Below are 15,657 nucleotides of genomic sequence, written 5' to 3'. Positions count from 1 at the left end.
TGACATTTTCTTGATGTGATTATCGCAACTCCCAAACAGAACAGATGTGGGCGTCTTTTAAAGGGGTTTAGTGATGTGATGGTATCTAGAATTTTTTATTAGTAGGCTATTTTTCATCTACAAATCTCACTAGGATGTGCATCAAGACGCCGATCTTGAATGAGACTCCATTTTATTATTTCTTCATGGGCCCTGATATGACCCATCTGTCATGCACAACCTGACATTTGGGTCATCCTTATTGGGCTTGATCGTGGGCCTGATTGGCCCATTGCATAACCATCTTCTTGAGATTTAGACATTTCTGAATGCGAGTTCGCCTTTGATGGCACTCCGGTGCATGTGAAAAACAAGTTAAATAATTTAAAATTCCAATCACTAAGGAATCCTAATCCTGATGCGCGTGGAAAAAAGAACAAGGGAACATGGAAAATTAATTGGTCTTTAAGAAATATCCCGAGATCATCAATATTTTACATGTACAACCAGATGCAAAGTTAGGGAATAATTATGGAACACTTACATTTTCATAACAACCCGAATGGAACTTCAAGTTAAAGGGCGAAACATCAGGTCTTCTGCTTAAATGAAACGATACATTATAGCTCTTCGTCGAATTTTGTTACCTTGTTAAGTCACTTTCGATGGTTCCACACACACAATGCAAAACATAATTTTATTTTTAACACTCAAGTTTCTCAATTACTATAATTCGGCCTTATTATAGTTTGAAACAGGCACACATGCCAACAATAAGGCGGTAGCCAAAAATGAAATTACAAAAATCGCCAAATGACAGCGTACAAATCTCTCCACATTCAACGATACTACTGTATTCCAAAATATAGATAGCGAACTTGTGATTACTCTCTTCAGTAACAAGGGTTTTCTTGGAAAGTAAACTAGCAATGTACATAATAGCTTTACAATGAAAGCCATCTGAAGAAACTACAAATCACCGACTAAAGGGTGCGGAAAATCTACACAACTATATCACGTCATTACACTAGACAAATTTTAATAGACATGACAAAAAATTGTAACCAATGCAAGGAAACACCCCAAGGGAATGCTGAGACTCCCCATAAAAGAGCCTTGGATCATCTGTTCATTTCCCAACTGAAGACCGCATTCCTATTTGCACGCGACCAGTAAACAGATTTGTTCTCTACAATGTCGAAATATGGCAGTTCCCAATATGTCAGACATAGCAAGATCACCTGCGATGAGTCATGGCACCGAAAGGAACAAGAATTCAACCTTATAAACAAATGGTAATGAGCAAATAGGGATAATTGACGAACTGAGAAATCGAGAAGTACGAATATGTGAACAATACCAGCCTGGTGCAAGATAACAAAAGCATCATCTTGGTCTCCAGTAATTTGGACCTGAATACGAAAAATGAATAAGAGAGGTGGCAAACACATAATTCAACCAAACAAAGGTTTGCATAATAGAACGGACAATCCATTTTCAATTCTCTTTAGTCAACAAACCAAAAGCATATAAATATATCCAACATATAATTGCTGGTAACCTTATCTGACGCCAGGTTTAATCAACTCGCAAAACAGTCAGCAAAATCAAATTCTTTTTCAGCCTAACAGATAAAGATAGATGAAGCACCTCTATTTCCCACAGGAATAGGACCTTCAGGTTCCCTGTAAGGATTAAATTGCCTGGAGTTTGGCGGCCGGGGAGGGAAATTCCACCTACTATTGGTTGACGGCTCACGGGGTGGACCACTGTATGGCATATGCCCATGAGACATCCTGGCACCATTGCGATAACATTGACCTGGAAGAGGAAAGGGGAAAATAATAGGATTGGTGACATTTAAAAAACTGGAAATGTGGACCAAGATGCCTTCAATGTTCAATAATACAAGGAAAAGCTTTAGTTACCAGAGATGGGAGGTAAGGGAGGCCTCCAGCACTCTCCAATATTATCACGAGGGACGAATTTATTTCTGTCACGGTCCCGGTAAAAATTGCTATTTTCTTCATTGCGCACATGGAATCTGTTGGGATGAGGAGGAGGTGGTAAATCCCTTCGCGATTGGATCTGTCGCTGTTGGGGGTACGAAAATTGATTTGATGGAGCGGGGTGAGGTGGGCGGACATGAAGACCCTTGCTGAAACCACCCTCTCCCGGCTGGACCCTATTAGAACCTTGGGCAGATAAATGGGATGTAGGTCTATCATTGAAAGAGTTGTCAAGCATCTGCCTTGGTACCTGGGCTTCAAAATCCTTATTGTCACGAGAACGATGATGCACCGAATCCAAGCTGGTTGACTTCATTCTTGGCAAACCAGGCTGCTTTGCCATACACCCAGGTAGATTGTAGTCAAAATTCTGCGCAAGCATAAAGATGTTAAAAACATAACTATTAAAACATCTAGCACAGTAGCAGTATTCTAGACATAAGACATGAAAAAACTAGGACAGACAGAGACCTGAGAGCTTGGATAAATATTAGAATTAGGACCACTTGCAGTAGAATCAAGTACTGTATGAGGAAAACTAGATGGTGGAAGTGGATATGGCGGCGGCGGCCGTGGTGCTGGATGCGAGGGAGACCTTGGTAAAGGAAGCACATGCCAAAGGCGTACTCTGAGGTTGTTGGGAGGTAAAAGGTGGCCCATAATGGTCATCAGAGTGATGATGAGACAGTTGTGTGTGATCTTTGGTAAGGTTACTGGTGGAACTATTTTCCTCACAATAGGGGGCCACATCCTCCATTTCCAGCTCACCGTCCACATCTTCCAAAATAAGACTACGCTTTTCAACTGCAGGAATCAGAGCCCTTTCTCCATCAAGATTTTCCGCATTATGCTCTGGGGTAACAGCCTCAAAACTCTCTCCATCAGAGTCACTTCCTACATCATCATCTCTCAGCATACGAGGCATACAGAAACCAGGAAGCTGAAAACTTGAATTGCTAAAGTAAAACGATGTATCTAGTTAGTTATGATTCAAAGTACAAAATACAAGCCTGAGAGTTCAAATAACAAAATGGAAAAGTTAGAAATCCATATACCTTCCATATTCATCAACCAACATACCCTCCATTTCTCTAATAGGGTCGTCAATAGCCCTTTCATTTCTTAACGGTCGGCGAGAGCCAGCTATAGGGTATGAAACACAAAGGACATCAAGCTCCCGGATGTGGTGGTGAATGATCGGTTCTGGAAGAATCTTCCTCTCCTGCCATACTCTCAGAACCTATCCAGCAGGGAAAGAGGTTTAATACCACATTTCAATGCACAAAAGCAATATCAAAAGAAACAAAGGTCAATAAACAAATATGAGAGGGCATGGCTCCACGCACTTTCAAACACTGTCTATGATTCTCGAGAGAACTGCTACCAGGAGGAGCAGCTGCCAACAATAAACGTGGCAACACTGCCTGTATCACAGAGGGATACATGCCACCATCACCTGAACAAGATAAAGAGGACTGAGGTTCCAAAACTCCAAATGTTACCAACGCCAACAAAACAAAGTAAACACTATACCTTTCATGCCCCGAGAACATTGAGCGATAGAATCAACAAGGAAAAACAAGTCCACTTTTTTCTGTGAATTTGACTCTCTTTCCAAATTTTGTGCAAGTATTTCCACCACCTAAAGCAAACCATACTTTTATCAATATTAGGACGTGAACATGTAAAAATATATGCAGATGAGATGACTGGAAATTCTCTGGTATAACATGCTGTCTTGGTAGAATATCCAGATAAATTTTAGCTTACAAAGTGTCAAACAATATTAAATTAGCAGATATACATGACATAGGAAAATGAAACAGAACAGTAACCGTAATTTCTGGTGCATATATTTAAGTAATTTATGAGTACACCAGAAAAATGGATTACAACAGAATAGCACTTTCGTATGCAGAGAGTTTCAACATATGTAAGCTATGTGAACCCATCATCTAGGAGAATCAAAGCACAGATGTATACAACATGAACATAAGCCATGCAAAGGAGGTTTCACAAAACTACAGTTCACGATATCAAAGAATATCATTGAATATGCAACTATATCACGGATATGGTCTCTGAACATATGTAAGTAAAAGACTCAGGGTCAATGTAACGAACACGTATGAAGGAGGTTTCACAGAACAAGTGCACTCCATAAAATCTATGAATATTGTTAAAATATGCAACTATATTATGGATGTTATCAGTGACCAATGTCCATATATAAGTGAAAAAATCTGGGTCAAAATAATGAACAAAACTGATCTTAAACAACATTAAATTGTGCTAACTTTTTTAAAATTCTAACGAGGGGACAGTTTCATAAAAAAATTTGAGCCTCAGAAAACTTGGTCATAACCAGAAGTCTACCTTGATTGCAAAACCAAATTTCGCACAGTCAATAGCAACCCGTGTGGCTCGGCCGATGTTCTCTTTTGTTCCCGTTAGTGATCTGATAGCGGCTTCAAAGGACGACAAAGTTTCTTCGCCTTTGCTGTTTGACTTTCCAGCAAGTTTAACCATTTCAGAATTTAGCCGAACATCAGGACCACAAGAGCTACTATTTTCAAGGTAATTATTATCTGATGCAGAAACATTGCCCAAGCAAGAACTGCGAGGAGATGTCTTAGCGAACAATTTCAGCCCATTAGTCAGAGAAGAAGACTTGGTGGCAGCAAAATCCTCCAGAGGCTCATCGAAAATAGAAATGGAGTTAGATAGAGATTCATGATGACCACTGGTTAAAACCTTCACTGGACTACCAGAGGGCACACAATTTGAGAACTTAGATACTGGGCAATGTTCTTTCACAAACTCTGACCTGAAGATACAGAGTCGGAATGATAAACAAGGTACACCAAGAAATTATAAAATATATTACAAGTTCAAATTGAAGAAAAAATTAGAATAACCTCGTGTAAATTATATAGACTTACTTTTGGCTATCTTCGTTGTTCTTGGCTAATGATAAGATCTTCACACAGTGAGATTTATCACCTTCACCCACAGCATTGTTTACCTGCACACTGGCGTCACAGTTCAGTGTACTACCAGCATTTTCTTTTGGCGCGAGGACTTCTGAACTCACCCGGCGAATGTCAGGATCAGATCCCTTAACTGTGGCATCCAACTCCAAACATTCAATTTTGCAGTGATTGGTAAGAGATATAATAAAACCAGGTGTACTGCGGTCCAAACAATCTTTTTCTTCACCAATGTCTTGTGGATCTAGTTTTACACGCTTAGAATCTAGCTCTGGAGGTGACATTTTGAGATATTTAAAATCAGCAACTTCCGTGTGTGCAGTTGAACCTTTGCATGATTCAGGATTCGAGCTATCACTGCTATAACTTCTAACACAGTCCAATACAGTTGTATATGTTTTTAAATGAGTTAGTGGCGTCCCTGTGTTTGTCGCAGCGCAAAACTTGGAAGGATAAAAATTAAAGCCATTGTTGCTATGATTTTCAGCTGGTGCTGATCCCAATTCAATGACAGCTTTGTTTCCAGTCGACAATTCTGAGCGTTCTGCAATGGACGGACAGTCTCCATTGCTTTTGGTATTCACGATCAGTGGAAAACTGGAATCACTTTGATTATCTTCTGCCGCATTAGCCGACATGGCCTCCAATGCACGGTGTAGTCTTTTAGACGGAGGTAAAGCTGCTTCACCGTCCACAAAATTCTTAGTTTCCCATAAGTTCTTACCCCCTTCCCATGATTGAGCCTTTTTAGGACTTGCAGGTGATAAAGGCATATTAACAGAATCTACTTCAATTGGAACAGATTCGCCATCACCAGGATCGTCCACCTTACAATTGAATGGCCCAGAGGTCTGTGTTGCGAGTCTTTCAGCAACTTCCAGTATTTTCTCCTCTTTATGTGCCATTATTCTTTCTTTATTCTCGGCAGGTGCAGCTCTCTCCAAACGGACTCTTGCCCTTTTGAATAATGGTAAGTGTCCATCACCATCTTCCCTAGCGCATCTTTCAGCTAATTCATCGTTATTACTAGGTGAAACACGTTCATTTCTAACTTCAGCATCAGAAACAAATGCATTTGAATTAGCTGCCCCAACAACATCATCACTGTGTCGTTTTCGATTAGGACCCCTTTTCTTCTTTATGATGGCAGTGCTAGTTTTAAACCCAAGCCTATTATTGAACTCTGTTTCATCTACATTATTATTTTCGCTAAAATGATCCACTACCATTGGTTTACAATGGGATTCTACAGTGCTGCCATTATTGAAACTAGGTGAGTCAGAGTCTACCGTCATAACTTCAGATTTGTTCTCTTCAATACTATCATTTGATACTGAAGCAGGTGAGTCTACATCATATCCTTCGGAATCATCAGAGGATTTCATAATCCTTGCACTTCTTCTCAAAGATCTATCTTTTGATGCATCAGTACCAGAATGCCTAGACCTCCTGCTGCTATTCAGAGAAGGTAATGTTATGTTTTGGGGTCCTTTAGCATCTATCTTTGAAGAACTTCTCAACCTTCGAGCAGATATCCTTCCCTGTATCACACTATTCCGTGATTGGGTTACTTCAGTTTTACTTCTTGTTGAATAAGTAGTAGAAACAGGTGTTTCAGCGAATAATCGTGCCTCCTCGAATTCCGTTTCTGCAGCACGCAAGACGTCTTCGGCAGCTGCAGCAGCTTCAGTCAGAGAGTTCAAATCATTAGAGGCCCCAGTACAAAGCAGCTGTGGTTGAGCTCTAATCACAGAATCCTCATCATTCACACACTTAGTCAATGATTCCTCTGACTTATTTTCATGGTTTATAATGATTTCTGTTGTTTCATTAGCACTACTAACTTGTTCCCGATTCTTCAGCTTCTCAAAAGAGATAATTATCTCATTTACTGCACGGACAAAATCAGCACCCTTTCCATGGCGTTTCCCTAAAAGAGACAATTTTCTTTCTTCTGTGAATTCTTCGACATCAAAAGGATTGCAGAAGCCACTGTCCAAGAGAACTAAATTTAATATAAATACATACAAAAAATCTTTCAAGTTCACAGTTGTCGATGTTCCTGTATAGTTTTTAATTGGAATCTTAGCCTAAATTGTTTTTGGCTCTCGTATTATTATGTCAATATACTGCATGTACACTAGATAAGCCTCTGGTTATATTCTGTAAGTTTCATACTATCCTAAAAAATGAAAGGATGACATTACAAATCAGAATCAAACATCCTGAATATAAAGGGTTAACAGTCTTTCAGATATCACATAAAGCTTGTGTTTTTTGGGCCAACCAGTTCAATATAAATTTAGACAACAATTCCAGGATTTTAATATGTACAAACGCCGCCCAGCATAAAGCAGGTGGAAAAAAACCCAACATGATTAACTACTGACCAGTAAAGAAGAGCTGCTCAACAATAAAAAAATGATATAACTATAAAGAACATGACATCCAAACTTCTAAATAATAAACCGTGAAGTCTCAGCAACCAACTACAAATGCCTCTTGAGCATAATGAAACAAACTAGAGAGAGAATGAATTTCTTCAGAAATATATATTACTTAAACAGTATAATGCAGTGCATACAGCAAAAAGATACCATGTAGAAAAAGTAAAAGAAAATATATAAGTTCCTATTAAAAAATAATAATAATAAACAAGTGAACTGATGTGTTACACTCAGAGAGGCAAGCCCACAAGAATGTCAAACTTCAAAAGTACCAATTGAAAACAATCAGAGTGCAAAATAATAAAGGTTGTATTTCAAATACTTATGCATACATATCTCCATTTTCCAAGCAGGTTACGAAAAATAGAGAGTTGTTAAATGCAAGTTGGCCAAAGTTTCTTTGAAGAACTCAAACATCCAAAACATTCCGATACCAATTTATGTTACAATAATAAAAGGTTATTCATGTATCGCCTTAATTCTTCAAAATAAGTGTTCATATCCACTTAACTAGACTTAAAATAAGTCCTTCAATCAACAGCTGAAGCCAAATCACAAAAATCACATGAATGTAGCAGCCTACAGGTTACAAATAAAATCGAGACAAAAATATGATTTGTCACATGATACAAGTCAACAACGTAAATCCACAACCACTTGGAAGATGAAAAAAACTATGTGCATATACATAACTCTGGTAGCTAGCTAAATCTGCACTCAAAAAGCAATAGAAAAAGCTCTATACTTGATACAATAGAGATCGCTAGATGCCATGCCCAAAACAAAAAATATTAAAACATTTTCTGTGACCAAAACTTCATTGGTTCAGCTTTTGCAAAGGAAACTCCAGAGGAAACAAAACAAGGGAATAAAGAAAAGAAATATAAAATCATAAACCTTATAACACCTGGCTTCAGATCTTGTTCAATTGAAAGTTCAAAATTGCTGTGAAGTAAGTTAGAACGCAAGCGAGTACATATTTACTACGCAGTTCGGCCATACAAGCAATTTAAAAATGCTTTCAAGCACAGGTGAAATATTTAGTGGGAACCCTAAATAAAATAAAAGAAAACGACACCAAAGAGCTGAGATATGGACCAACACTCAAGAGAGAAACAAGAAAGAAAACTAACATTTGTTGGGTGCCAAAAAAATGGACTAGTACTTTCTTTCGATCAGCCGGGTAACCCCACTTCTCTGGCTCACTCACCTGCCATATAAAATCATCGAACCGATCTTCAGTTTAGTTAAAACAAAATGGAACAAAATATAACGGTGACGGTTTACAAAGGCCGTGAAATTGAGGTCAATGAAACTGCAATACTGCATATTAAAGCTAACTAACAAAACCAAATACTAATTTATGAAAAACAATTAACATTCAAAGACAAGACCAACACACTATCCATCTCTTTCCAATCACTCATCAGCCTAGGCCTTCAAGGGCGTCCAGCCCTTTATTCAGCAAACCTAAGGTCTTGATGGTGATATCCATGAGGCTAATGGAGATGTAAAATAACAGTAATCACTCATATTTTTTTATCAAAGAGGAAAACAAAACCTTCAACTGGAATAACTTCTTTACCTATGTAGTTTAAGCCCTCCTGAGGTATGTTATGCTCAAAATTATCCTCAGATGGTCACGACTTCAGTCAATAAATATTTAAAGTTATTAACCATCCATCACATGCAAATAAATATTCTAAACCTAACTTTTTCCATATGAAAATTACAGCCATATAAAGTTGCACAAACAATACTATTAGTTGAAATACACATCGCTCAGAAAAAAAAGAAAAGAAAAACATAATCTAGATGAATAGAATTTATGAAATTTTACCATATAGACTATAGAGAAGCAGTGATGTTTCTTAATTTCTTCAACAGTGCTACAATCATATCGTGCGGCATACTACTTGCGCAATAAAACTACTGTAGATAAAATCCGTTAATATATAACAGTTTCACTTTTTCCCCGTCGGATTACGAAACATGATTTAATCTCAACACCGCAAACATGCTCACACGCATGTTTCTAGATATCCAAAACCAAAATAAAACTATTCACCCCAGATCTGCACTGAAAGAATATTGGAAAACCTAATTATAAAACAAAGAACCGCATGATACCAAAGAAGCGCATAACTTGAGCCATGACTACTCGATGAAAACACAGAAATAAACAAAATTTTCGGAAAAACACCAGGCGGCATACCATTGCAGGCCATGCAGGAAACCCCTTCACTTTGGCAAGCACAAGATCGCCGACCTTCCACTCCCGCCGCGTGCTCGTCGCCGCCGCCGCTTTGCCGACCCCTTTTCTTCGGCTCGGCGCCATAAAGCTAGACGAACCGATAATCAGCAGTCATCAGAGACCAAATCGGAAACGAATTAAAACCCCTAATTTGGCACAATCATTTAAAAATCCATCCACCTATATTCGCAAATTTGGCACAATCATTTAAAAATCCATCCAGCTATATTCGTTCCACTGTAGAGATTGATAGAGTCGGTACAAAACCCTAACCCTAATAATCTAGACAGAGAGAGGAGAGTGCAGATGGGGGGGGGGGGGGGGGGGGGGTAGGGGCGCCAGAGATTTGTGGAAGAAAGGCTGTGCTTAAATGAGGAAAAACAGATAGGAAATGAGTTTTGTTTGCTTGATTTTTTGGAAGGGAAACAGGCGGTGCTAAAGTGCGCCGATAGCGTGTAGAAGAAAAGCGTGTCATTTTGTACAGTTGGGTGAAACCTGTGGCGCAGGGCCGCACTGGATTGGGCTCCTCCAGAAGTAGGCCCAAACTATATGGGTCGTATAGTTTTGTACAAGACATGTCTCATGATCAAGCCCAATAGAAAAAATAAAACATTTGGTTTTATCACAAAGATTTTTTTCTCTAATTATCGATCTATTAATTAATTATGAGAAAATGTCATTTTGTCTTTAATTTGATGAGAACAATTACTTTTTTAAAAAAAATTGATTTTCAAAATCGGCTTTATAATATTTGTGATTTCTATAAGAATATGTTACCTGTACAACAATATTTGTATAATAATTTTTATACCACAAAATATTCAATACAACAATTCAAATTATCAAAATCTCGTGATACATTGAATATAAAATCTCACGACATAATAGCAAAATTTCATTAAATAATTGATATAAATATCGTTGTGCAATACATTGATTGTATTTTTTACATTATCCTTCCATAAATAAATGTTGAACAATAATAATCTTACAACAATTTTATAATTTACAAACATCATTCTATTCACAATCGAGATATTTATTAAATGTGAGATGCTTAGAAGTTTCGTCAATTTTTTTTCTTATTATTTCCTACCTGTTTTTACAACCAAATTGTTTTTATATGCAAATTGTTATTTTTCACTGCAAAAATTATCATTTTTGTTAGTTATGTTATGAAAAAAAATATTATGTAATATATGTATATTATAGTGAAAATATTTGACTTGTGAAATATTATTTTTCACACAAAAGTATCATTTTTATTAGTTGTTGTATGAATAAATACTGTGTAATATATGTTAATTTGTAATAAATGTTAATTTGAGTTAAAAGTATTACTTATTTGTCAAATGTAGATTGTGTCATGTGTGTTTATTTAAGTGAAAATATTATTTTTATATCAAAATTAATACTTTTCACTGAAAGTATTAGCTGTATCAATATTTCTCACATCAGCTCAACATGGCTCATCATCATAAGGGTGCGACTCCTTCAATCAATGATCGTGAGTTTATTTTTCAGGGATGTGGTGTAGGATTGTATAGATCTCGCATGTGTTGAAAAACATATGGAGTAGACGTATTATGTTGACAGACTGAAAAATGCTATAAGCAAGATGATATAGACTCATAAGACCATTGCACGATATACTTACTCCAACGTGACTAATGAATGGTGGATTTGAGATTTCCAAATATAAACTCATCTAAACAATCAAATTGATTAAAAATCCTTAAATTAGAATACATCAATATATTTAACTTCCGTTATATCCAGATAAAAATCTAATTTCATTTCGAGTTATAAATTCAATTAAATATAAAACAATGTTCAACAGAAACGAAAAAAGGGGAAAAATAAAATGGAGAATCGGGTGGGCAAGGAAAGAAATTTGTCGAAAAGAGAGGTAAAAAATTAACTAATCTTCGAGGTAGACGACATATTCCACAATTGATTATTATGGAAACCCCACCACTACCAATCAAATTTCTTATATTTGGACGTACTTTCCTCATTGGGCTGCTAACGAACTACGCTAAATTTGGCGACAGAAACTTTAAGGTTTGCATATTATATTTAATGTATTCCACCTAATAATATGATTTTAGACACAAATGGAATTTGTGCCTGAAAAACGTTATCATGATTTCTTTAATTATCTTTTATATCATTGGCAGCTCTTGCCAGTATCTAGAAACAACAAGTCCATATATATTTGCCCCATCGTTTCACCCTACTCATATGAATATTGTCTTAAAATCATCGAAGAGTTGAGATGTATCAAATTTTGACACGTGTCAACTCTTCGTTACACAGAGATGTGACGTTTCAACTTCTCAATAATTCGTACATCTACCCATGTAGATAAGATTGAACAAACCCAATTCTTGATCGATTTCTCAAACAATGTGACGATAATAAATACTCCCAATTTCCTTATATGCATACATCATCGATGTTTAGCATGGATCATAAATTATGACTAGAGTATAAAACATGATGAAAAATAGTCAACTACTCAACAAACGAATCTTTCTTACATATATAGTTTCTTCTCACGGAACAGAGGAATAACTTCCAACTAGTGAAACCGATACTTGAGAGAGAGAGATATATATATATATATATATATATATATATATATATATTACTTTAATAATATCGTGTATATATATATATATCTTACTTTAATAATATCGTTTTTTAGGTCTCCTTGGAACTAATCGACAGAAAGTGAAGTTTATGTGCGAAAAAGTTTCCTTTTGTTAAAAAAATATCATATTTAATTGTATCCTGTCGAAAATACAGATCCATACACTGATTACGTGGCATTACATAAAAATATTATAAAGTGACAACTCTATAAACTTCACATTTATTTTATTTGACCCAATTTAAATATATATATATATATATATCTGTGTATGTGTCGCTTATGCGAGGGGAGTAAGAAGAGTAACCAATTTTGAATATTAACACATCCAAATATAAAAATAAAAAAAATAAAAAAAATATTTGTATTTCTCGAGCAAACACCAATGTAGAATTAAAAATATAAACAATGTTTACTCACATATGTATATATACATATATATAAAAGCTAGATTCTTGTTTCAAATTTCTGAACTATCACTATATTAATCATACATATTATTTGATTTTTTTTTATTTTCAAAAATATATTATCCACTAATTGTTTTACAGAGCCCATATACAATGAAACAATTGATATGCTGAATCTAATCAAAGCATGCTTGACATATGTAGTATAAATTTATAAGTATGGGTCAAAAATTTTTATAATTACTATAATAAAAAATATCTTTAGCATGAAAAATAATTTTGTTATGAATGATCTGTATAACAAAATAAGTTGTAATCTAAACTTTATACTACACTAGGAAATTTTTTTTATACAATATAAAATCTTCAATTATATACTTTATATAAAATGTACATATATTGTCATTTATATAATATTTTCATTGGTTATATATGCTTCATCATAATCTAAAAACTCATTAAATTTTAATTTTTACAAGCCCGAGATACCTCTATAAATTACTATGGGTCAAGTTCATACGTGGGAGATGGCTGACTTCGCCACGTGTATTACATATTTGGTAGGTACAAGGGAAATATCTTAATCTACCACGTGCCTCCCGCAGATATTTGTACATGCTACACGTGGCAGGATCTACCAGATTCTCCCCGATCTAAACGTCGACGTTTCGTGTTCCCCTGTGGTGAAGAAATCCAATCATTTCTTCAAAAGTGTCCTCCCGCCCAATGGAAACCCGACAACAGACCCTTAATTTCGCTTTCTTTGAAACCGTTAATCAAACCTATGTTTCAACGTGTCTCCCGTTGTGTATAAAATTCCCACGGCTTCACCATTGCCGGCACTGGAGAATTTTAGTTGGGATTGTTTTGAAACTAGCTAGAAAGAATATATTAATAATTAATGAGCGCGAGTTCCATCTAAAAAATTGCAGAAAATCGCAGATTCCGGCGACGGTTCCTCGGAATGTGGGATACTAAACGAGCGAGTACTTGTCCTTCTCTTGCAGTTCTTGAAATGGGACATCCATGTCCTCTGCCGTATGGCCTCCGTGAACCGGAGGCTCAGAGCACTGGCGAAGCGGCTGCTGTGGCGAGAGCTTTGCCTGTTCAAGGCGCCGCGGATGGTATCCACTTTAACAGAAGGAGCTCGGAACAGCCGTATTATCGGCGGGTGGCAGTCGCTGGCGAAGCTGTTGTTCTTTTGCGGGGGGTGTGAATCAACGGCCAATTTCGAGTTGTCCCATCCCCGTCCGGGGCACTTCGTAAAATCGACCCGGTTCTCCAAAACCTCTGGTCAGAGCTTCCTGTTGAAGAAATGCCGAGGAGACGTTCTGTACGTCAGCGACCCGTGCGAGCACCCGACGTCGGGGAAGGAAGTCGATATCGGGATTTACAGAGGCGTGTTTCGGGAGTTCATGAAGTCAAGGACTCGGGAGTTTCTGATCGGAAGGCAGGTGGATTTCGACGCCCTGCTTAGGTGTCCTTACTGCGGGGCGCGCTTGTGGAGCATGATGGCGGGTCGGTTGATCCCAAGGAAGAGCGCCGCCCGTCGGTTGGGGTCCAGTGACGACGCTTTGGAGTATTTCGTTTGCTTGAATGGACACTTGCATGGGACCTGCTGGCTGGCTCACCTGTCGTCCGACGACGAGAAGAAAGACGATGATTCGAGTGAGAGCGCCGACGATTACGAAGATGACGGTGGATGATTTAACTAGGAACGGATATATATCTGTCGATGGATGGGAGAATGAAGCCTTAGCCGACCTGTGTTGTACATATGTTTCTCAGTCGCATGATTTTCAATCTTGCATGCAGACTTGTCTTGTGATTAGTTTAATTATGGCTTCACATTTTGGAATTTTAATATTATACCATTCATATTATATATATTTGCCTAATAAAATTAAAACTTTAATTTATACGAAAATCCATATTAATTTTTTATTGTTGATTCCCAAGACTTTGAAATTAAAATTTAAAAATTAAGCAATAGAAAAGGGTCAAAATTTTAAAATATATCAATTGACGCAAAATTTATCATATACTTGATTATATTATAATAATTCACGTATATGTTGATTAAATTAAACCATACCTGAAAATAAAAGCAACAAAAAAAGGATTCTTCATTTTATTTTTTTGATTTCATCTCGGTTTTATGTTGATTCTTTCAATCTATAATCAGAATTGTATTCTTTGCTCTTACGAAACTTTGGAGTTTCATCCTTCTTGATTTTTCAGACATGTTTTCCTTGTCCAGATAAGGATTATACGTGCGACGTGAGAAAATTTCCCCGTGAACCAATAAATGAAGATCTCTTGTTTAGTTACTATTAATGATAAAATAGTCTTTTCGTGTTAACTCGCAGTTGAACAGCGATAATCTTCGTAGAAGAATATGGCTAGTGTACAAGACATTGGAGTATCAGCAGCCATCAATCTTCTTTCGGCATTGACATTTCTTCTGGCCTTTGCGGTTTTAGGCCTTCAACCCCTCAACGATAGAGTATACTTCCCAAAATGGTACAAGAAGGGTATAAGATCGAGCCCCAAGTCCTCGGGTCCGTTGTTGAAAAAGTTTGTAAACTTAGACTTTAAAACATATCTGAAGTTTTTGAGTTGGATGCTAGCCATATATGTTAGGATTTATCTTCTTGGGTGAGTATATAACTAATATTTATTCCTATTTTTTTTCATGTTACTTGTCGATGAATGTGGTGAAAAATCTTTAATGCAGATTGAAGATTGACGTGATCCGGGTAAATCGGATGAGTTGGGTCGAGCAATTTAGTGGATCGAATATAAAAAAGATGAGAGATGAGAGCACAGCAATATGCATCCACACCCAAGGTTTTTCTCCGGGGAATTGATGATGTTGATCTGTAAATATGAAGATAACTACATGAATGGGC

General features: G+C 36.8%; 2 protein-coding genes across 2 annotated transcripts; one reads left to right on the top strand and one right to left on the bottom strand.

The window, feature by feature from the left end:
- Positions 1–749: 749 nt before the first annotated feature.
- On the bottom strand, positions 750–10,128 carry LOC142528673 (protein HUA2-LIKE 3-like). The gene is given in 13 exon segments (XM_075633766.1): positions 750–1,260; positions 1,340–1,391; positions 1,630–1,800; positions 1,908–2,358; positions 2,460–2,600; positions 2,602–2,944; positions 3,044–3,228; positions 3,335–3,444; positions 3,522–3,630; positions 4,365–4,815; positions 4,931–6,970; positions 8,559–8,635; positions 9,641–10,128. Coding segments are annotated over 12 exon segments (4,227 nt in total). The 5' UTR covers positions 9,764–10,128; the 3' UTR covers positions 750–1,260; positions 1,340–1,365.
- A 3,343-nt stretch (positions 10,129–13,471) lies between these two features.
- LOC142528565 (EID1-like F-box protein 3) lies at positions 13,472–14,635 on the top strand. The gene is made up of 2 exons (XM_075633604.1): positions 13,472–13,553; positions 13,652–14,635. The coding sequence occupies exons 1-2, from the start codon at positions 13,472–13,474 to the stop codon at positions 14,449–14,451; spliced, it is 882 nt and encodes a 293-aa protein (XP_075489719.1). The 3' UTR covers positions 14,452–14,635.
- Positions 14,636–15,657: the final 1,022 nt, after the last annotated feature.

Source organism: Primulina tabacum, chromosome 16, assembly GCF_025594145.1.
Source record: "Primulina tabacum isolate GXHZ01 chromosome 16, ASM2559414v2, whole genome shotgun sequence".
Taxonomy (NCBI): domain Eukaryota; kingdom Viridiplantae; phylum Streptophyta; class Magnoliopsida; order Lamiales; family Gesneriaceae; genus Primulina; species Primulina tabacum.
Note: the sequence above shows the minus strand (reverse complement) of the source record. Positions and strands in the feature narration are given on the sequence as shown.